Raw genomic sequence first — 24,461 nt, 5'->3', positions numbered from 1 at the left:
GTAATCGGGAAAGGAAACAGCAGCATGAGCCTCCCGAGGCCGATCGGATTCTTCTTTCTTGGCCTGCGGGGGCTGGAGGAGGAGGCTGCTGCAGCTACCATTTGTGCTCGGGGGGGGGGGGGGGAGTGGAAGTGAGTGAGAGAGAGAGAGAAGTAGCCAGCCTGTGTGTAAGTGAGAGAATGTATTTGATTGAGAGCATGTGTGTGATTGAGAGAAACTGGTCAGAGAGCTGATGTGTGTGTATATGTGAGAGACAATGAAAGTGACTGCTCAGGGAAATGACTGATGTGTATGTTAGAGTGTAAGACAGTCATGGAGGTGACTGATGTGTGTGTGTGTGTGTGTGTGTGAGAGAGAGAGAGAGAAAGCATGGAAGTGAGAAATCTGGGTATGTGAGAAAGCATGGGCGTAAGAAGCCTGGTGTTGTGGGGGGGGGGGGTGTGAAAGAAAGCAAGGGAGTGAGACGCCTGATTATGTGAGAGAGAGCATGAGAGTGGGAAATCTGTGTATGTGTGTGCATGCATGAGAGAGAGACTGGTTGGTAAGGTGACAGTGTGTGTGAATGTGAGAGAAAGAATGTGATTCATGGAATGAGAAGCCTGTGAACCTGGAGAGCGAGCATGGAAATGAGAGAGAGACTGGTGTGCGTGTGTGTGTATGTAACAGAGAGAAAGTGATTATGGGAATGAGAAGCCTGTGCATGTGAAGAGAGTGAGCATGGGAGTGAGAAACCTGGGTGTGTGTGAGACACAGCATGGGAGGGAGAAACCTGTATATGTAAGACAGAACATGGATGTGGGAAGCCTGTGTGTGTGTGTATGCATGAGAGAGATCAGGTGACTGGTGTGGTTTGTGTGTATATGTGTACATGTGGTGTGTGTGTGTGTGTGAGAGAGAGAGAGAGAAAGTGATTATGGGAATGAGATACCTGTGCATGTGAAGAGTGAGCATGGGAGTGAGAAACCTGGGTGTGTGTGAGACACAGCATGGGAGTGAAAAGCCTGTATATCTGAAAGAGAACATGGGAGTGGGAAGCCTGTGTGTGTGTGTGTGTGTGTGTGTGTGTGTGTGTGTGTGTGTGTGTATGCTTGAGAGAGATCAGGTGACTGGTATGTGTTTTTGTATGTGTGTTTGAGAGAAAGAAAGTGATTATGGGAATGAGAAGCCTGTGCATCTGGAGAGAACAAGCATGGGAGTGAGAGACTGGTGAGTGTGTGTGAGACAGAGAAAGTGATTATGAGAGTGAAAAGCCCGATTATGTAAGTAGAACATGGGAGTGGGAAGCCTGTGTGTGTATATGGCATGAGAGAAACTGTTCAGGAAGGTGACTGGTGAGTGTGTCAAAGACTGTTTGGGAGATGATTGGTGTGTGAGAGACAGAAACTGGTCATGGGGGCATGACTGATATGGTGTGTGTGTGTGTGAAAGACATGGGCACTAAGGAAGAGGACCATGAGTATAGAGCTTAGCCTCTACTGCTGCTTCTGCTGTGTGCTACGGCCTGCATGGAAGAGGAGTAGGAGAGCTGCTGGAGGGGGTAAGTAAAGGTGGCTTTTAAAGTTTATTTTTCTTGATTGACTGCCATTTTGATTATTTAATATAATGTGATGTGTCTGCTTTTTTTGAAATATTTTATTGGTGTTTGGAGAATTTGTAATAGTTTTTATGAGTTTTTAATTGTTGGATGTTGTTCATAGCTGTTTTGAAACATTTATTCTGCTTATTAGTATAGTTTTACAATTATTTCTGTGTGGGGATCTATAGCTGCTTGCTAGTTCTATTTTCCTAATAAGAGGTGTATTGGTTTTAGGGCCTGATTTAATATTTGTAGTGTTGCCTTTTCATAGATAGGTTTGCTCTTGTTTGAGTGTATTCCATAATACAGGTATAACTGTGTGTGGATTAGTTTATGTGCATTACTACAGATCCTGGGAGTATGTTAGGTCGGTTCTGTGTCTGTTACCGAGATATTTTACTAGCATGTAAGCATTTGTATCAGTCTTATTTGTTGTGTTTTCTCAAGAGGACATGCATTGGTGGTAAACTGCTGTCTTTTCATAAATAGGGCTATTGAACCTGGAAGTAGAAGGAGTTTGAGTTGCTGTTACTGACATGACACCAGAACCAGAATATCTTTTTTGTAGGGTGAATTGTATGGGGAATGTTGTAATTCTGCTTTACATCCATTATTGTGGGTCAGGGGGGTTCCTGTGGATGCAAACTGTACTTTTACATCTAGCCCTGTGACGATCATGGGTCAGGGTATCATGCATGTGAGAACCATCTGTCAGGTTTGTCCCGACAGAAAAAAGGTTGAGAACCACTGTCCTAAGGAATAGCATAAGTGATAAGGCATCAAGGCCCCTGAGATATAGAGTCTGGGGTATGGCAGCAAGATAGAGTGGAAGAAAGACACCAAGGTATAGCATAAGAGGTATAGCAGCAAAGAAGGTGTAGCATAAGGGACATAATTATGTCCCTTATGCTACACCTTATGCAAGGAAGAATGGCAGCAAGATTCCTAAAGTGTAACTATTTTTAATGTGTTATTTTTGTTTTATTTACTTTTATGTATGATTTTTGTTCTATTTTAATGTATGATTTTATATTGATTATGCTTTTTATGAATGAACCTTCTGTGAACTGCTTCGATCTACCCACATTGCTTATGGGATATATATAAATTAGTAAATAAATAAACATCAAGGCATGGATGGCAGCAAGGCAGAGTGGCAGCAAGACCCTTAAGGTGTCACGTCAGGAGCAGAGCACCAAGGCTGAGTGGAAGTAAAACCCCCAAGATGTAGAATCTAGGGTATGACAGCAAGGCTGAGTGGTTGCAAGAAGTAGAAATAAAAGAAAAAAATTCACTTACAAGGGACAAGAGTAACAGATAAGTATGGGGGAAAAAAGAAAAAAAAAGTGAAAGCTTGCTGGGCAGACTGGATGGACCGTTTGGTCTTCTTCTGCCGTCATTTCAATGTTTCTATGTAAATCCCCAAATGTGTTGTCAGGAGCATGGCAACTAGGCAGAATGGAAACAAAACCCCTAATATGTGGAGTCTAGAGTATGGCAACAAGGCTGAGTGGTAGCAAGACCCCTATTATCAGGAGGAGGGCAGCTTCATCTTGATTGGTCCACCATCCACTACTTGCCCTTTTTCCCCACATTGGCTCTGTTCTAACTACTACCTCTCTCAGGAATTTCTAGGTTGCTATACTAATTAGTCTCACTGCAGCACTGTTTAATGGGCCATAAACTTGAATGGGAAACAAAATGAATGAAGCAAACATTTTTGTTTAATTTGTGGGCACCCTCCATTCATTTCAGGGGTATATGGATGAAAGAAAAATTGTCTCATTTGATGCATTTTGCACACTCATTTCAAATGAACGCACTTTGGGCCGGATTTTAATAGGTACACATGGGTGTAGATTTTATAACATGCGCGCACAGCCGTGCGCATGTTATAAAATCCGGAGTCGGCGCACGCAAGGGGGTGCACACTTGTGCACCTTGCGCATGCCAAGCCCTAGGGGAGCCCCGATGGCTTTCCCCATTCCCTCCACTTTCCCCTCCCTTCCCCTATCTAACCTGCCCCCCAGCCCTACCTATATCCCCTCCACCTTTATTTTTTTTATTTATGCCTGCCAGAGGCCTCGGTCCCGCCCTCGCCCCACCCACGGACCGCCCCATCCCACCCACTCTCCTCCCCTTTTTTCAAGCCTCGGGACATATGCACATCCCGGGGCTTGCGCACGTCGCCGGACCTATGCAAAATAGGCTCGGCACGTGCAGGAGCGGTTATATTACGCACGTAACCCTTTTAAAATCTGCCCCATTACTAATAAATATTATACCCACAGGGGTAGATTTTCAGACGAGCGCGAACAGCCTACTTTTGTTTGCGCTCCAGGCGCAAACAAAAGTACGCTGGATTTTAGTAGATACGCGCGTAGTCGCGCGTATCTACTAAAATCCTGGATCGGCGTGCGCAAGGCTATCGATTTTGTATAGCCTGCGCGCGCCGAGCCGCGCTTGCCTCCCCCCGTTCCCCTCCAAGGCCGCTCCGAAATCGGAGCGGCCTTGGAGGGAACTTTCCTTTGCCCTCCCCTCACCTTCCCCTCCCTTCCCCTACCTAACCCCACCCGCCCGGCCCTGTCTACACCCCCCCCTTACCTTTGTCGGGGGATTTACGCCTCCCGGAGGGAGACGTAAATCCCCGCGCGCCAAGCGGGCCTGCTGCGCGCCGGGCCGCGACCTGGGGGCGGGTACGGATGGGCGCGGCCACGCCCCCGGGCCGTAGCCACGCCCCGTACCCGCCCCCAAAACGCTGCCGACACGCCCCCGGACCGCCGCGGCGACCGGGCCCGCCCCCGACACGCCCCCGACACGCCCCCCTCCGAGAACCCCGGGACTTACGCGAGTCCCGGGGCTCTGCGCGCGCCGGGAGGCCTATGTAAAATAGGCTTCCCGGCGCGCAGGGCCCTGCTCGCCTAAATCCGCCCGGTTTTGGGCGGATTTAGGCGAGCAGGGCTCTGAAAATCTACCCCACAAAGTATCATACAAGAACAAATAAATGCAGTGATAAAAGACCCTGATAGAAATTGTAATTAGAAAAGCTTCTCTATATAAGATATTTAAATCAGGATGTTGTATATTTTAGGATACACAGGGCCAGATTTTAAGATTTACAAGCGGGCGTAGATTTGTGCATATATTACACGCGTAACCCTTTTAAAATCCGCCCCACAGTGTACAATGCCATACGGTCATAAATTGTCTTTATACATATGTTGTATTATTGTTCCAAATTCAAGTTCTGATATGTTTGTTTGTGCATCAGTTTGTATCACCAGTTACCTGTATAAGTAGCTCATGGTCTTAAATTCTGATTTATGAATGTTTTTCTAATCCATATTAAACAGCTCTTGACTAAAGTGCTGTAACGTCTTCTTTTCCTCCTACTTCTCAGAGTAGGACACAATGAAGTGATTGGGGTATGCAGGACAGGACTCAATACTGAAGGTCTTGGGCGAGATCATTGGAATGAAATGTTAGCATACCCCCGAAAACCAATAACTCATTGGCATCAATTGGTTGAGGTATGGAACATCTCTTCAGTTACCTATCATAGTCTTTGATCGCTTTAACAATTTCTTCTGAACTTAATTTGTCTAGTTTATTTTAATTTGTATGTCTGAAATCAGGATTTTCACATTGGCAAAATACAATAGAAATGTTGGTAGGATCTTAGACCCTTTTCTATTAAAGAACACTAATACAGTTGGGGGTAAATTTTCAAATAGCGCGATTTGGCGTACTTTTGTTGGCGCATCAGGCGCAAACAAAAGTACGCTGGATTTTAGTAGATACGCGCGTAGCCGCGCGTATCCGCTAAAATCCGGGATCGGCGCGCGCAAGGCTATCGATTCCGTATAGCCGGCATGCGCCGAGCCGCGCAGCCTACCTCCGTTCCCTCTGAGGCCGCTCCGAAATCGGAGCGGCCTCGGAGGGAACTTTCTTTTGCCCTCCCCTCACCTTCCCCTCCCTTCCCCTACCTAACCCACCCGCCCGGCCCTGTCTAAACCCCCCCCTTACCTTTGTCGGGGGATTTACGCCTCCCGGAGGGAGACGTAAATCCCCGCGCGCCAGCAGGCCGCTAGCGCGCCGGGACGCAACCTGGGGGCATGTCCGGAGGGCGCGGCCAAGCCCCGGGCCCGCCCCCGAAACGCTACGGCCCCGCCCCGAAAACGCCGCGCAGATCGGGCCCGCCCCCTCGACACGCCCCCCCTCGGAAAACCCCGGGACTTACGCGAGTCCCGGGTCTGCCCGCGCCGGTAGGCCTATTGAACATAGGCGCACCGGCGCGCAGGGCCCTGCTCGCCTAAATCCGCCCGGATTTAGGCGGATTTAGGCGAGCAGGGCTCTGAAAATCCGCCCCCTTACTTTTTTAGTAATAAATATGACAAATCAATCAACAGTCAATGTGTTCCCTTTTTATTTTATTTTCTGTTTGAGCCTTAATATTACATAATCATCCACAGGTTTAAAACAGAGAAAATTTAAACCAATAGTGCTGCTACAACTCACTCTTTGTTATATGATCAAGAAAAAGCCTACATAAACAAAAACACTTTCACTTTTTTTCTGAATTTTAAACAATCATGTTCTTCATGAATCTCAGCTGGTATAAGTTGTGTTGTTCTATTATCACCGCACCCAGAGCATCATGGATTCTGCTCCTTGAACCCTGGGATCCACTCTGGCTACTGCTCAAGCAGGAGAATGGGACTTTGTTTTATCACTACTCTGTATACATTACTTGGAACCCAGTTTCATTGACTTTATCATAAATCTGTACTGACTGCTCTGTTCTCACAGGACAAGCAGGATGGAGGTCCTCACATATGGGTGACATCATCAGGATGGATCCCAATCACGGAACACTTTTGTCAAAGTTTCCAGAACTGTGACTGGCACCTACTCGGCATGCCCAGCATAGCATCAACCCTGCAGCCAGCAGGAGTCCCCCTTCAGTCTTCTTTTTTCCGCGCAGCAGTAGCCACGCGGGTTAAGGAGCTCTTCAGAGATTCCTGACAGGAATTTTCCTCACGGAACTTTGAAAAATTTCAAAACATTTTACCCCACAGGGGTTCTCATCAATTTCTTTGGTCCATGGTCAAATGGTAAGTTTTTTGCCCGTTTGTGGTCGATTCCCGTCGAGTTTTTCCCTCGCGGCCTTCTGGCCATCGACCACACCGTGACTAAATTTTGTCGAAGCCATGGCGTCGGGTTTCCATCCGTGCCCCAACTGTACTAGAACAATGTCCATCACTGACCCTCACACGGTCTGTGTGATGTGCTTAGGGTCCCGCCACGATGTCGCAAGGCTCAACTCGATAAGATGGGTCTTCTCTTTTGGCCAAAAACCCCGACTCCATCGATAGCTTCGACGTCTTCTGAACCAGTGTTGCTATGTCGTGCCAGCATCAGGAATCCGCTGCTGTCCGACCGGCTTCGATGACTCCACGGGTGTCAACCCCCCCTCTGTTCCTCCTCTGGAAAAACACCGGGGGGAACATCGAGAAAAACATCGACACCATTATCGTAAAGCTCAGGCCATCGATACCACTAAGCCCTCGACATCGACGTCGTCTGAGCCTCCAACAAAGAAGCCCCTTACAGAAAATGCTTCATCCTTTTCTGTCTCTGGATCACCGAGACGTTCCCCACCTGGACAGGTGCCGGGATCCGCGATTACACCTTCACCAGTGGACCCTCCGGTTACGCCAGTGCTTCCTCCCACTCCAGAACCGAGTATTCATGCCCCAGGTTTCTGTGAGGAATTGGATCAGATGATCCAAGAGGCCATCGGCAAAGCACTCCAGGGCTTCCAACTTCCATCGATACTGGTACCGGTTCCTGCTCCGGTCACCGATCCGATGCCCATGGCGCTGGCACCACTATTGGCTAGAATGGACAAGATAATCGGTGCCCTTCCACCGATGGATCCGAGGGAACCGAAGGACCTGACTCCTTCCTCGCCAATTCCCTTGTCATCAGAGGAAGATGAAGAAACACCACTCTTCATTCCACCATTGGGAGTGCCGCCACTGACATATCCATCGATGTCACTGATTCCATCGGTGCCAGCCATACTGCCATCGACGCCCTCGATGCCTCCATCGATGCCTTCGATTCCTCCTTCAGGACCATCGATGCCCAGGCCAGGGCCTTCAGGAATAACCCTATCACTTCCTTCTGAAGAACATTTGGGAGCTGGTGATGACCCTTATAATCCTTGGACCGATGATTCTTCCCAGGATTCTATTGATCTACCTTCCCAGCCCTCCCCTCCTGATGAAAGGAAGCATTCTCCTCCAGAGGAGGAGAATGCTTCCTTCCTTTATTAATTTTGTAAAGGATATGTCTGAAACAGTCCCATTCCAGCTTCAGACAGAAAAGGACTCTAGGCACCAGATGCTAGAGCTTATTCAATTTCTCGATGCTCCAAAGGAAATCATGTCCATCCCTATTCATGACATCCTTTTGGACCTTTTGAAGAGAAACTGGGAGCACCCTGGCTCTATGGCACCTGTTAACCGAAAAGCAGATGCCACCTACTTAGTTCAGTCAGCCCCTGGCTTTCAAAGAACTCAGTTGGATCATCACTCGGTGGTTGTAGAGTCAGCCCAGAAAAGGGCCAGACGCTCCAACCCTCATTCATCCATTCCCCCAGGTAAAGATCAGAAGGTCCTGGATGCATTTGGAAGACAGGTATTCCATGGATCAATGCTCATCTCTCGCATTGCATCCTACCAACTCTACATGACCCAATATAATAGGGCCTTGTTCACGAAGGTTCAAGACTTTGCTGAGGCCTTACCTCTGCAGTTCCAGGACCAACTTCATGCCCTAGCACAAAAGAGCTTAGATGCTGGCAAGCATGAAGTACGATCAGTGTATGACATCTTTGACACCGCTTCCAGGGTGACAGCAGCCGATATCAGTGCAAAGAGATGGGCCTGGCTGAAATCTTCAGACCTCAGACCAGAGGTACAAGACAGATTGGCTGATTTGCCCTGTGCGGGGGATAATCTTTTCGGTGAAAAGATTCAAGAAGCAGTGGCGCAGCTCAAGGACCACCAAGAGACTCTGCGCCAGCTCTCCTTACTGCCTTCTGATCCCTCTTCTTCATCCAAAAGATCTTTGAAGAGGGATTCTAAGAGATAATTCTATCGGTAGAGGAGATACTATCCCCCAGCTTGCAGAGGTCGGCCTTCTAAGCCTTACCAAAAAGGCCAACCTAGGCAGCATAGAGTGCAGAAGTAACAGCCAGCCACTCAACAAGGGCCAGTGGCAGGTTATTGACTCCTTTCTAGAGAGCAGTATCCAGCTTCCACTTACGACTATTCCGGTCGGCGGCCGGTTCTGCCACTTCTCCAGCCTACGGCACACAGTCACCACAGATCAGTGGGTACTTGCAGTGGTGACCAAAGGTTACCACCTCAACTTTCTCTCTGTCCCACCGGATTCCCCGCCTCGGCTGACATGGGGAACATCCGACCATTCACCACTCTTAGAGCAGGATGTCTCCCTCCTCCTCCAGTCCCGAGCAATAGAACCAGTGCCCCTCTCAAAACAGGGACAAGGGTTCTATTCCAGGTATTTCCTGATACCAAATCAGTCAGGTGGGGTATGCCCAATATTGGATCTTCGCACTCAGAACAAATACCTACAGAGAGAAAAGTTCAAGATGATGACCTTAGGTTCTCTACTTCCCCTTCTTCAAAGGGGTTCTGGCTCTGCTCTCTAGACCTTCAGGACGCCTACATGCACATTTCAATTACTCCTTCACATCACAGATTCCAATACCGAGTGTTACCTTTCGGCCTAGCATCTGCCCCACGTGTCTTCACCAAGTGCCTCATGGTGGTAGCGGCTTATCTCAGGAGTCGGAGTGTCCACGTCTACCCCTATCTGGATGATTGGTTGATCAGGGCTCCCTCTCGGCAAGGTGCACTGACGTCCCTTCGCCTCACTTTACATTCCCTGATCTCCCTGGGTTTTCTCATAAACTATGAAAAATCCAGGCTAGGTCCTTCGCAAACTCTATTGTTCATAGGGGCCGACTTGGACACTCTAAGAGTGAAAGCTTTCCTACCTCACGATCGAGCTCTCACTCTCGCTTCTCTGGCCCTTCAACTGCAGTCTCGACAACATTCAACTGCACGTCACTTCCTGATATTATTGGGTCATATGGCCTCCACAGTGCATTTCACTCCCATGGCTCACCTCGCCATGAGAGTCATGCAATGGACTCTAAGATCGCAATGGACTCCTCCACAATCCGCATCACCAAACAGCTCCGTCTATCACTATCTTGGTGGGCAAACCAATCCAATCTGGTACAAGGCCTCCCATTTCTGATTCCAGAACCTCAAATAAACTTGACAACAGATGCCTCCAACCTCAGCTGGGGAGCACATGTTGGAAATCTGCAAACTCAGGGCATCTGGTCTCCAGAGGAAGCCAAACACCAGATAAATTTCCTGGAGCTTCGTGCAATCAGATATGCTCTCAGGACTTTTCAGGATCACTTCTCCAACCAGGTCATCCTGATTCAAACTGACAACCAGGTGGCCATGTGGTACATCAACAAGCAAGGGGGAATGGGCTCCTGTGGTATCCTGTGTCAGGAAGCTGTACAGGTATGGGCGGAGGCCCTTTAACACTCGATGTATCTCAGGGCCACCTACTTGCCGGGAGTGGACAATGTGTTGGCAGACACTTTTCAACTGCACGAGTGGTTCCTCAACCCCACTGTAGCGGACTCAATATTCCAATGTTGGGGTTACCCTCACATAGAGCTCTTTGCGTCAATTCACAATCGCAAATTAGGGAACTTCTGCTCTCTCATCCACAGCCAACACCACTAGCCCAGAGATGCTTTCTCCCTCTCATGGGCCAGCGGGCTCCTTTATGCATACCCTCCACTTCCACTCATTTCAAAGACTCTTGTGAAGTTGCGAAGGGACAGGGGTCTAATGATTCTCATAGCCCCTCATTGGCCATGCCAGGTCTGGTTTCCAATTCTCCACGACCTATCGATACACCGGCACATTCCTCTGGGGAAGGACCCACTTCTGATCACTCAGAACAACGGCTGCCTTCGTCACCCCCAACTTCCAGGCCCTCTCTCTGACTGCCTGGATGTTGAAAGGTTAATACTTCAACCTCTTAACCTTTCAGAGCCGGTTTCCCGTGTCCTAGTAGCTTCACGAAAGCCTTCCATGAGGCAGTCTTATCCTTATAAATGGAACAGGTTTACGGGATGGTGTACTTCCATGTCCATCAATCCCTTCACTTGTCCCACACCGAAGTTTCTGGACTATCTCTGGCACCTGTCAGAGTCAGACCTCAAAACTTCTTCTATCAGGGTACATGTCAGTGCGGTAGCCGCCTTCCATAAAGGTGTGGTGGATGTACCCATTTCAGTACAATCCATTGTCACACGCTTTTTGAAGGGCTTTTGCTTCACCTTAAACCTCCACTGCGCCCTCTGGCCCCTTCTTGGGAACTCATCATGGTTTTGGGAAGGCTCATAAAACCGCCATTTGAGCCTCTCCAATCCTGTGATCTCTGCTATCTCACTTGGAAAGTGATTTTTCTGTTGGCAATGACATTGGCTCGCAGAGTTAGTGAGTTACAGGCCTTAGTCACCTACCCGCCTTATACTAAACTTCTGCATGACAGGGTAGTACTCCGCACTCACCCTAATTTTTGCCTAAGGTAGTATCCGAGTTTCATATCAATCAATCCATTATACTATCCACTTTCTTTCCAAGGCCCGAGTCAAACCCAGGAAAACGGGCTCTGCATACCCTTGTCTGTAAACGTGCTCTAGCTTTTTATCTAGACCGTACAGCTGCCCACAGTAAAGGCACCCAATTGTTTGTTTTCTTTGATCCCATCAAATTGGGCAAACCTGTGGGTAAGCAGACTCTTTCCTCCTGGTTAGCGGACTGTATTTCCTTTTGTTACCAACAGGCAGGCATTCCGCTACAAGACCATGTTAAAGCACACTCTGTCAGGGCCATGGCAACATCAGTAGCGCACTTAGGCCCGGTGCCGCTTGCTGACATCTGTAAAGCTGCTACCTGGAGCTCTCTCCACACTTTCGCAGCCCATTATTGTTTAGACAGGCTGGCAGACAAGATTCCATCTTTGGCCAGTCTGTGCTACGCAACTTATCTGCAAACTGAGGTACCAACATCCTTCCGCCAACCTGTTAGGATTCAGGATGCCCTCTACCAAATTCCACTCTAGTTGTTGTGCCTGTTGCATGTGTTTGGGTACATTTGGTGCATTGCTCAGGCATCCTCAGCTCGGTACTCACCCATATGTGAGGACTACCATCCTGCTTGTCCTGTGAGAAAGCAGAGTTGCTTACCTGTAACAGGTGTTCTCAAAGGACAGCAGGATGTTAGTCCTCACAAAACCTGTCCGCCACCCTGCGGAGTTGGGTTCGCTTATGATTTATTATTTTATTTTTCGCATGTACTTTTACTATAATCCAAGACTGCAGGGTTGATGCTATGCTGGGCATGCCCAGTAGGTGCCAAAGTTCTGGAAACTTTGACAAAAGTGTTCAGTGATTGGGCTCCATCCTGATGATGTCACCCATATGTGAGGACTAACATCCTGCTGTCCTGTGAGAACACCTGTTACAGGTAAGCAACTCTGCTATACTTTTAGGGGCCAATTTTCAAACTGCCCACATTGGGGTATATTTTCTAAGGTGTGTGTATGTATCCATGTGCGCACCCTTTTGGGCGCGCAGACATGGATACATGTGCATGCTGGCGCACGGCCACATGCGCAAGGCCACATGCGTAACCCCAATTTTTAATGTGCGCAGAGGATTAAAAATCAGGCTAATTGGGACAAAGACCATGCATACTTTTCACCTACGGGCTTTGCTCCAATTATGAAAGCGAAAGTATGCACTTTACACTTGTATAGGTAGAGTCACATGTACCTGCTTTTTCTGCAGGTATATTTTTGTTGGAAAATTATGCACATAAAGTTGACGATGTATTAATTTATTTCATGCTACTATTATCAACCTAAGGGCTTGATTCATCAAGGTATTTTTCCATAGACACAGAATGAGAGTGAATCAGGCAGTAAGCAAGGTAAAAACCCCAGAAGAGGAAACATAATCATAATAACAAATACATTAAAAACTTAAATAAAAAATAATAATAATTTCAATCCACTACCTTAATAATTCTACCTCAATAGCTTACATAATATAAACAACATTATAGCAAGTAATCAAATAAAATACAATAAAATACAACATTCCAATTCACACAATCCAGACAATAATTGCCAGTTGCCAACATTATATCACACTACCCACCATATCATATCACCAATAAAAAAAAACTTACCCCAGGTTAATACATTCTACAACAGTTTACACTAAGGGTGGATTTTTAAAACCCCTGCGTGCGTAAATCCGGCAGGATTTACGCGCGCAGGGCCCTCGCGCGCCGGCGCGCCTATTTTGCATAGACCGCCGGCGCGCGTAAAGCCCCGGGACGCGCGTAAGTCCCGGGGCTTTCGAAACGGGGAGGGAGGGGCGTGTCCGGGGGCATTCCCGAAACGAAGTGGCGTTTCGGGGGCGTGCCGCGGCGTTTCAGGGGCGGGCCCGGGGGCATGGTTGCCGGCCCGGGGGGCGTGGTCGAGGCCTCCGACCACGCCCCCGGGACCGGAGGACGGAGCAGGGCTGTCGGCGACGCACGCAAAGGTAAGGGGGGGGTTTAGATAGGGCCGGGGGGGTGGGTTAGGTAGGGGAAGGGAGGGGAAGGTGGGGGGAGGGCGAAGAAAAGTTACCCTCCGAGGCCGCTCCGAAATCGGAGCGGCCTCGGAGGGAACAGGCAGGCCGCGCTGGGCTCGGCGCGCGCAGGTTGCACAAATGTGCACCCCCTTGCGCGCGCCGACCCTGGATTTTATAAGATACGCGCGTATCTTATAAAATCTGGTGTACTTTTGTTCGCGCCAGTGGCGCGAACAAAAGTACCGGCGCGCGTATTCTTTTAAAATCCGCCCCTAACTGTTTTAAGGAAGATACCCAGAGCAAAACATCTCAATCCCAAATCAGACTAACATCAGGGATGTGCCTTTGTTTTAAACAAATGCATTTATGTACCGAGAAAAGTCTATTTTCAGGTCATTCTGAATGGAACAAATGAAAAATAAACTTACTTTGTTGTGCTCCGTGGCCATGGGAACCACAGCCGCGGACCCCCTACCGCACCCACGATGGCGATCCGCCGCGGGGGAGGACCCCGACACTAGGTCCTCGTTCCGGCACGGGTTCCCCATGCCGACCACCGCAGGAGGAGCCGTCCCTGCTCCTCCCTCGCGGCGTCCTGCAGCGTTTCCCCCGAAGAAAATCCAAGATGGCCGCCACCATCTTTAGGGTCGAGGCCACGCCCCCTTCCTAGGCTTAAAGGGACCTAGTAAGGGCAAAGGCTATCGGTGCCATTTTGATTACTGGCAGCCGATGGCCTGAGTGCAGGAGATCGCTCCCGGACTCCTGCTGGACCACCAAGGGCTTTTGGCAAGTCTTGGGGGACCCTCCTGACCCCCACAAGACTTGCCAACAGTCCAGCGGGGGTCCGGGAGCGACCTCCTGCACTCGGACCGTCAGTACCTGTAAAAAGGTTTTGGGGGGTCGGGAGGGTGGGGGAAGCTAAGGGGTTAGTTTTAAAGGGTCGGGGTGGGTTTTTTGTTTATCGGCTCCTGTGTCTAATCAGCCTGTGTCTAATCAGCCTGAGCAAGGGAAGTATAAAGGAAGGCTTCCGCTGCTCTAATCAGCCTGTGTCTAATCAGCCTGAGCAAGGGAAGTATAAAGGAAGGCTTCCGCTGCTCATTCCTCGACTTGGCAACTTGGCAACGTCCTTCCTCGCTGTCTAGTCTGCTTACTTCGGTGAGTTCCCTGCGCTTAGACTCCGGTTCCTTTCCCGTCTTGGTGTTCCTGGTTCCTGACTTCGGCTTGGCTTATGGTGATTCTCTGGTTCCTGACTTTGGATTGGCTTACGGTGATTCTCTGGTTCCCGAGCTTGGATTGGCAAGCGGTGATTCTCTGGTGTACGACTTCGGACTGGTGAGCGACGACCCTCTGGCACTCGACCTAGGACTCCTTCAAGACTCCGTCTCCAAGGGCCCACCTAAGTCCCAGCAGCCCGGGTCCCTACGGGCTCCTCCTGGGGGGACCGCGGGCTTCCAGGGCGAAGCTCCAGTTGGCCTTTGCACCGTTGCTCTGACCTCCCTAAGTCCACCTAAGTCCCAGCGGTCGGGTCCCTACGGGCTCCTCCCGGGGGGACCGCAGACCACCAGTGGTGAAGGCACATCTCTGTGTTTGCCTCAGTCTCCAATGCCAAGAGTCAGCTGGTCGTGCCTCCTGTTCTGCCTCGCCACCCGACGAGAGAACCTACGGACCCCCCCGAAATGTATACCATCCTCTCGCCGGCCAAGGGTCCACAAGCCTGAACATAAAAATGTTGCTATATTTTCAATTTGTTTAAAAAAAACCCAAAATAACCACAACAAAAATAAAGATTTGGGTGTCACTATTATTTGGGCACCCCTATTATTACTTTAACTAAGACAAGGTTTCCCTGGTCCCTCTGCTCCCCTCAACTCCTCCCACCTCCCCACCTACTAAAAAACCAGAGCCTTCCTGGTCCCTCCATCCCCTGCCGAAAATAAGTTGAGGCCAGGTTCTTCCTAGCCCACACTTGGGGATTTTCCATGAAGAAAGGGCAGGAGAAATCCCCAGCATCTTCTACAGCCATATTGCTTGATGTCTAATATTTAAAATAACATGGTTCTATCCCGCCCTGAGGCTGCACCATTTTTAAATAAGAGCTGATGGGGCAAAAGTGACTGGGAATTGCTCCTGCCCCTTCCTTCATGGGAGATCCCCATGGAAGGCGTAAGTGAGGGCCTGGGAAGCTCAGCCTGGTTTATGTGGTGAATGGGGTCATGGAGGGGCAGGGGAGTGGGTGGCAGCAACATATTACGCTTCTGGGTTTGCTGTCAGTGTACTCTATGCTGGAAGAGACCATGATTAAGACATTACTGGAGGTTTGGGGGATCCTAACAGGGGTCTGTCATACCCAGGGATGTAACAGAGGTTGTAGATGGGTGGGAAGTAAGGATCTTAATTTTACACCCAGGGAAGGAGGGGTGGCCTGAAATTGGGATGTTAGAGCTTGCTGCATTTTTGCATTTTTTTTTAATTTGATGAGTTGGGAAGGGTGAGGTGGGGGGGGGGGGGGAGGGGAGGAAGGGACTTGAGAATTGAGCCTGAAGGGTTTTTTTTTTTAAGTCTTATTTTTATAACTGGCTATATTTTGATTATAGCCAGTTATCCAGACACACATAGCTGGATAAAACTGTAGGACTGCCACTGTAAGTTATCTGAATAACCTAGAGTTATTCAGATAACTTACAGTGTCATTTTTCAAAATGCATTAAGGCTCTAATGTGCGTTAAATGGGGGTCTAAAGCATGTTGCTTCTGCGATAAATATCGCAATGCAAAGTAGAATGTAAATTTTATTTTGAGTATGAAAGAGGGAGGACTTCATAAGAACATAAGAACTTGCCATGCTGGATCAGACCAAGGGTCCATCATGCCCAGTATCCTGTTCCAACAGAGGCCAAACCAGGCCACAAGAACCTGGCAATTATCCAAGCACTAAGAAGATCCCATGCTACTGATGCAATTAATAGCAGTGGCTATCAGGGATGTGAATGGGGCTTCGGACGATTGAAAAATATCGTCAATATTTTCAAAATTGTCAGAAATCGGGGGGATCCCCCAAAACGATAGGAAACCCCACGATATTGATCGTGGGGGGTTCTCTTATCGTTTTGGGGGAGGGCGGGAAAAGCGGCACACAAAATAACACCTAAACCCACCCCGACCCCCACCCTCCTGGGCCGTCCTCCCGTTCCCGGGCCGTCAGCTGCCACTAATCAAAATGGCGCCGATGGCCCTTTGCCCTTACCATGTGACAGGGTATCCGTGCCATTGGCCGGACCCTGTCACATGGTAGCATCACTGGATGGCCAGCGCCATCTTGTGCTCCTACCATGTGACAGGGGCTGACCAATGGCACCGGTAGCCCCTGTGACATAGTAAGGGCAAAGGCTATCGGCGCCATTTTGATTACTGGCAGCCGATGGCCCGAGTGCAGGAGATCACTCCCGGACCCCTGCTGGACCACCAAGGGCTTTTGGCAAGTCTTGGGGGACCCTCCTGACCCCCACAAGACTTGCCAAAAGTCCAGCGGGAGTCCGGGAGCGACCTCCTGCACTTGGACCGTCAGTACCTGTAAAAAGGTTTTGGGGGGTCGGGAGGGTGGGGGAAGCTAAGGGGTTAGTTTTAAAGGGACGGGGTGGGTTTTTTGTTTATCGGCTCGGGCGCAGCCGATAAACAAAACCACGATCAGGCCCGATGGAAAAAAACCCACATGTGAATCGGAACCGGAATCCGAACCGATTAAACTTGATTAAAAGCCGATAATGAACTTCTCCTCCAAGAACTTATCCAAACCTTTTTGAACCCAGCCATCACCATCTGCATATGAAAGTTGACAGGTTGATTATCTAGTTGTAGCAGGGCCCAGAGGCTTATGGTAGTGTGCAACCTCAATGACCTGTGAGAAGCTAGGCATTGCCAGTATCTTTGACATGTGCTTTCCAAAAGGCTTTAAGTGCATGGCTTCTAGGTCAGCACTCTGATGTCAGTTCTGCCTCTGAAAAAGCTGAGGCAGAGCTATCATCAGTGTCTTTGCAGTCCCATGTGACACAGTGCAAAACATGTTCAGGTGCATATCTTCAGATGCACATGGATGTCAACTAGGGAATGTGGCTGTAAAATGGCAAGTCTGTGATTGATACCTTAAACGTTCAACCTGTAGCTTTAGGCTATGCCTTTAAGCAGATAAGCTACTTGTGATTTATATTATTTCTAGAGGAGTTGAGCTACATGCTCAAGGCCCTGCAGGAGTTCCCTCATACCATGTGAGGCCTAGGACAGGATCCAAGGTGTCAGGCAACTAAACAAGACATTGCAAGCTAGGGCAAGCAATGTACACTGTGTTGCCAGTCCTAAAACACTATTGTGAGACATGGCTCTTTTAGACTCATTATCAGTCAGAAAACATTAGGCCAGGCACATGTTTTTGGTGTAATCTTTACTTTGATATACTTTTTCTACTACAGTATTTTGCTGTCTTGTCAAGATGTAGACTAGGTGGTTTCTGTTACAAACTGAGCAGAGAAGCAGTGAGTAAACGAAAGATAGAGAGGAAAGCAGTTGAAAACACTCTTCTGGACTCTCTTCCATGGAAGGGGAAGGGGTAGTTGAGGCCTAACAGGCAAAGTAGCATTGTATAAGGCTTTGCCGAAGCTGGCTGCCAGTCACCATGGTGTCCTCAGCTTCTGCAGGTGGACATAGGGGATCCTCAGGTAGATCTGGAAGTATGTCAATTGGGATACCATGGGACAAAGTGAGATTATGGAATACACAGCACTATCTCTGCTACTCTGGGTTGGGCATACATTAAAGCCCCCCCCCCCCCCCCCCCGTTTTGTCCAAACAATGAAATCTACTTTTGAGAACCCTGTAGGTGAATTCTTTGACACAGCGGGTATAACATAATGCTTTGTGGTACCTCGTCTCCGCCAGCATGTTGGGAATAGCTAAGGGGGTGAGAAGCAAGGTCCTGCAACTGTATCCTGAATATCCTGCAGCAAATAGAGAAGGGCTGAATCATTCACACCACTGTGATTTCTAATATCACTGCCAACCCACAGATGCTCTAAGACAGTAGAAGCAAAGTTTAGCATGAGCCTTAAAGCCTAGAAAGTGTGTAGTTTCACACACTTTCTACGGGTTCAATTTCACAATACATTTGTGACAAATGTATTGTTTAGGAGCATCACATTAGTAGGCCTCTCCAGCATGAAGAAAGCCAGGCCTTGGTGCAACAGCTTGGAGACCTACCTGTAACCAATGATGTCACATTCCCCACAGGGCCCCCCTCCCCTCATCTGTGCCATTTGCTGGAAACACATATCCAGAGAGGGAATAGAGAAAGAAGCATCTGTCTTATCTACAAGCCAACCATTACCATAGAGGCCATCCTCAAAATTTTCAAACAGACCCGATTGCCTATGTATAAAGGAATCTTGTATAGCTCCTGGGTACCAGGCCCCACATCGAGGATACGCATTCAAACGTCACAGATGACTTGTACATTGATGGAGTGGAAAAGCTTTCTGTTGCGGTAGATCTCCTCCTTGCTACGGGGTAGGATGATGGCTACATCAAGTTCTGCCTGTCCTGAGGGACAGTGATTATGACCAGGCCCAGACAGTGGGGAAAAAGAGCTTTGAGACATTCCCTCAATGTCCAGTGGGTGCACTGAGAGGAGAGGATCACCTTGCTAGTGGCTGAAAGGAATCAATAAGTTCTGCTTAGGAAATTTTTTTAAAGTATTGGGGAGAAGTAAACTATTGGGGTAAATTATTTAGTGTGTTTGTGTTCTAAATAGTCAGTAAGGCAGCTAATAAGCAGAAGTTAGTGTGTTTGTATTTCCCAACCCTCCATTTGCTCATCCTTTAATTTATAGGCAGGTGCCACTTTCATACTAAAAAAAAAAATCAAACTTTTAACTTCACTTCACAAATTCCCCACACCTTATTGAGAGTTTGATCATTCCCTTGTAGGCCACTACCAGATATATAGTGAATACACTAATACATTTAAAGGACCCTAATTAGACACATTCTTACTCCGATAGCAACCTAAAACTTAATTAGGAACTCAACACATTTGAAATGAAGGCAGAAGTCCAACAGCCTCCCAGTCTTTTGCATCGAGTGTCACATGTATGATTTTTTACCTGCCGGTGAGTTGTACATGTGCATCTAATGCAAAGAGCTTCTGTCTGTCAGAGAATGAGTCTGATCTCTGGAGACTAGAGTGGCAGATCTGGAGGAGCTGAGGCAGACAGAGAGGTATATAGATGAGACCTTCAGGGACATAGTAGCCAAGTCCCAACTTCAGACTGGCAGCCCTGGTGCTGTCTTGTAGGAAGAAGGTCTCATGATCGGAGAGCATCAACCTGGTGCAGCAGGAAAGGATCTTGTAGCAAGAACCTGCTCTCCAGGTGGTGCATTGTCCTCTTACACCAAGGATGTGTCTCCCAGGGCTACTGCCCAGGAGGGAAGGGTTAGGTCGACCGTCATAGATGGTGATTCGATTATTAGGAATGTAGACAGCCGGGTGGCTGGTGGGTGTTAGAATCGCCTGGTAACATGCCTACCTGGTGCAAAGGTGGTGGACCTCAAGCATCACCTAGATAGGATTTTAGACCGTGCTGGGGTCATGGTACATATGGGTACCAACGACATAGGAAAATGTGGGAGGGAGTTTCTGGAAGCCAAATTTAGGCTCTTAGGTAGAAAGCTGAAATCCATGTGCAGGTCTCCAGAGGCAGGCAGAGCTCTGGAATCTCAATGTGTGGATGAGACGATTGTGCAAGGAAGAGGGATTCAGTTTTGTAAGGAACTGAGGAGCCTTTTGGGGAAGTTGGAGTCTTTTCTGAAGGGATGGGCTCCACATTATCTAGGGTGGAACCAGGCTGCTGGCGCTAACCTTTAAAAAGGAGATAGAGCAGCTTTCAAAGAAGAACAAAGGGAAAAGCTGAAGTCGCTCAGCAGCTCATGGTTTGGAGAGAGGTATCTTCAAAGGAGACTAATGACGCATTAGAATTAGGGCATCCCAACAGTGAGGTTCCAATAATAAGAAAAGTAGTCACCTGAGCTAAAAGATTCCAATTTAACCCTATCAATTAAAAAGCAGAATGAAAATACAAACAAAAAACACACTTTGAAATGATTGTATGCTAATGCCAGAAGTCTAAGAAGTAAGATGGGAGAAATAGAATGTATAGCAGTGAATGATAGCATACACTTAATTGGCATCTCAGAGACATGGTGGAAGGAGGCTAACCAATAGGACAGTGCTATACCTGGGTACAAATTGTATTGCAATGGCAGAGAGGAGTATCTGGGAGGCGGGTTGGCACTTTATGTCTGGTCTGGCATAGAGTCCAAGAAAATAATCATCCTCCATGAGACTAAATGCACAATCAAATCTTTATGGGTAGAAATCCCTTGTTTGGGAAGAGTATAGTGATAGGAATATACTACCATCCACCTGGCCAATATGGTGAGCTAGACAATGAAATGCTAAGAGAAATTAGGGAAGCTAACCAAATTGGTAGTGCAGTAATATGGGAGATTTCAATTACACCAATATTGACTGGGTAAATGTAACATCGGAACATGCTAGAGAGAAATATTTCCTGGATGGAATAAGTGACAGTTTTATGGAGCAATTGGTTCAGCAACTGACGTGAGAGGGAGCAATTTTAGATCTAATTATCAGTGAAGCACAGGATTTGGTGAGAGAGGTAATGATGGTGGGGCCACTTGGCAATAGTGATCATAATATGATCAAATTTTAATTAATGACTGGAAAGGGGACAGTAAGTAAATCCACTGCTCTAATGCTAAACTTTCTAAAGAGAAACTTTGATAAAATGAGAAAAATAGAAAAAAAACCCTGAAAGGATCAGCTACAAAGGTAAAAGGTGTGCAAGAGGAGTGGGATTGTTAAAAAATACAATCCTAGAAGCACAATCTCGATGTATTCCACACATTAAGAAAGGTGGAAGGAAGGCAAAACGATTACTGGCATGGTAAAAGGTTAGGTGAAAGAGGCTATTATAGGCAAAAGATCTTCATTCAAAAATTGGAAGAAGGATCCAACAGACGAAAATAGGATAAAGCATAAGCATTGGCAAGTTAAATGTAAGACATTGATAAGACAGGCTAAGACAGATTTGGAAAAGAAGTTGGCCGTAGAGGCAAAAAATCACAGTCAAAATTTTTTAAAATATATCCGAAGCAGAAAGCCTGCGAGGAAGTCAGTTGGACTGTTAGATGATCGAGGGTTTAAAGAGGCACAGAGAAGGTAAGGCCATCGTGGAAAGATTAAACAATTTCTTTGCTTCGGTGTTTACTGAAGAGGATGTTGGGGGAGATACACGTTCCAGAGAAGATTTTTATGGGTAATGATTCAGATGAACTGAACCAAATCACGGTGAACCTAGAAGATGTGGTAGGCCTGATTGACAAACTGAAGAGTAGTAAATCACTTGGACTGGTTGGTATACACCCCAGAGTTCTGAAGAACTAAAAAATGAAATTTCAGATCTATTAATTAAAATGTGTAACCTATCATTAAAATCATCCATTGTACCTGAATTCTGGAGGGTGGCTAATGTAACCCCAATATTTAAAAAGAGCTCCAGGGGTGATCCGGGAAACCACAGACCAGTTAGTCTGACCACACTGCCAGGAAATATAGTGGAAAGTGTTCTAAACATCAAAATCACAGAACATATGGAAAGACATGGTTTAATGGAACAAAGTCAGCATGACTTTAGCCAAGGCAAATCTTGACTCACAAATCGGCTTCACTTTTTTGAAGGGGTTAAAAACATGTAGATAAAGGTGAACTGGTAGATGTAATGTATTTGAATTTTAAGAAGGCATCTGACAAAGTTCCTTATGAGAGGCTTCTTAGAAAAGTAAAAAGTCATGGGATAGGTGGTGATATCCTTTCATGGGTTACAAACTGGTTAAAAGACAGGAAACAGAGAGTAGGATTAAATGGACAGTTTTGTCAGTGGAAAAGGGTAAACAGTGGCATGTTTCAAGGATCTGTACTTGGACCATTGCTTTTCAATATGGCTGTAGAGGCAAAAACTCACAGTAAAAACTTTTTAAAATATATCCGAAGCAGAAAGCCTGTGAGGGAGTCAGTTGGACCGTTAGATGATAGAGGGGTTAAAGGGGCACTTAGAGAAGATAAGGCCATCGCGGAAAGATTAAATGATTTAATTTCTTCGGTGTTTACTGAAGAGGATGTTGGGGAGGTACCCGTAATGGAGAAGGTTTTCATGGTTAATGATTCAGATGGACTGAATCAAATCACGGTGAACCTAGAAGATGTGGTAGGCCTGATTGACAAGCTGAAGAGTAGTAAATCACCCGGACCGGATGGTATTCACCCAAGAGTTCTGAAGGAACTAAAATATGAAATTTCAGACCTATTGGTAAAAATGTGTAACTTATCATTAAAATCATCCATTGAACCTGAAGACTGGAGGATAGCAAATGTAACCCCAATATTTAAAAAGGGCTCCAGGGGCGATCCGTAAAACTACAGACCTGTTAGCCTGACTTCAGTGCCAGGAAAAATAGTGTAAAGTGTTCTAAACATCAAAATCACAGAACATATAGAAAGACATGGTTTAATGGAACAAAGTCAGCATGGCTTTACCCAGGGCAAGTCTTGCCTCACAAATCTGCTTCACTTTTTTGAAGGAGTTAATAAACATGTGGATAAAGGTGAACCGGTAGATATAGTATACTTGGATTTTCAGAAGGCGTTTGACAAAGTTCCTCATGAGAGGCTTCTAGGAAAAGTAAAAAGTCATGGGATAGGTGGCGATGTCCTTTCATGGATTGCAAACTGGCTAAAAGACAGGAAACAGAGAGTAGGATTAAATGGACAATTTTCTCAGTGGAAGGTAGTGGACAGTGGAGTGCCTCAGGGATCTGTATTGGGACCCTTACTTTTCAATATATTTATAAATGATCTGGAAAGAAATACGAAGAGTGAGATAATCAAATTTGCAGATGACACAAAATTGTTCAGAGTAGTTAAATCACAAGCAGATTGTGATAAATTGCAGGAAGACCTTGTGAGACTGGAAAATTGGGCATCCAAATGGCAGATGAAATTTAATGTGGATAAGTGCAAGGTGATGCATATAGGGAAAAATAACCCATGCTATAATTACACAATGTTGGGTTCCATATTAGGTGCTACAACCCAAGAAAGAGATCTAAGTGTCATAGTGTCATTGAAATCGTCTGTTCAGTGTGCTGCGGCAGTCAAAAAAGCAAACAGAATGTTGGGAATTATTAGAAAGGGAATGGTGAATAAAACGGAAAATGTCATAATGCCTCTGTATCGCTCCATGGTGAGACCGCACCTTGAATACTGTGTATAATTCTGGTCGCCGCATCTCAAAAAAGATATAATTGCGATGGAGAAGGTACAGAGAAGGGCTACCAAAATGATAAGGGGAATGGAACAACTCCCCTATGAGGAAAGACTAAAGAGGTTAGGACTTTTCAGCTTGGAGAAGAGACTACGGAGGGGGGATATGATAGAGGTGTTTAAAATCATGAGAGGTCTAGAACGGGTAGATGTGAATCGGTTATTTACTCTTTCAGATAGTAGAAAGACTAGGGGGCACTCCATGAAGTTAGCATGGGGCACATTTAAAACTAATCGGAGAAAGTTCTTTTTTACTCAACGCACAATTAAACTCTGGAATTTGTTGCCAGAGGATGTGGTTAGTGCAGTTAGTATAGCTGTGTTTAAAAAAGGATTGGATAAGTTCTTGGAGGAGAAGTCCATTACCTGCTATTAAGTTCACTTAGGGGTAGATTTTCAAACCGCGCGATTTGGAGTACTTTTGCTGGCGCATCAGGCGCCAGCAAAAGTACGCGGGATTTTAGTAGATATGCGCGTAGCCGCGCGTATCCGCTAAAATCCTGGATCGGCGCACGCAAGGCTATCAATTCCGTATAGCCGGCGCGCGCCGAGCCGCGCAGCCTACCCCCATTCCCTCCGAGGCCGCTCCGAAATTGGAGCGGGCTCGGAGGGAACTTTCTTTGGCCCTCCCCTCACCTTCCCCTCCCTTCCCCACCCGCCCGGC

The 24,461-nt window shown here is 47.2% G+C and overlaps 1 protein-coding gene across 1 annotated transcript in view; it reads left to right on the top strand.

Annotated features, from left to right (window-relative positions):
• Window positions 1-24,461, top strand: part of SYT10 (synaptotagmin 10) — a 596,888-nt gene that overhangs the window by 532,153 nt on the left and 40,274 nt on the right. Inside the window, exon 6 of the mRNA XM_029597488.1 lies at window positions 4,977-5,106. Within this exon, the coding sequence (XP_029453348.1) occupies window positions 4,977-5,106 (130 nt within the window). The remainder of the gene's footprint in view (window positions 1-4,976; window positions 5,107-24,461) is intronic.

This window comes from Rhinatrema bivittatum, chromosome 4 (assembly GCF_901001135.1).
Source record: "Rhinatrema bivittatum chromosome 4, aRhiBiv1.1, whole genome shotgun sequence".
Classification (NCBI taxonomy): domain Eukaryota; kingdom Metazoa; phylum Chordata; class Amphibia; order Gymnophiona; family Rhinatrematidae; genus Rhinatrema; species Rhinatrema bivittatum.
The sequence above is the reverse complement of the archived record's forward strand: the minus strand, read 5'-3'. Positions and strand labels throughout refer to the sequence as shown.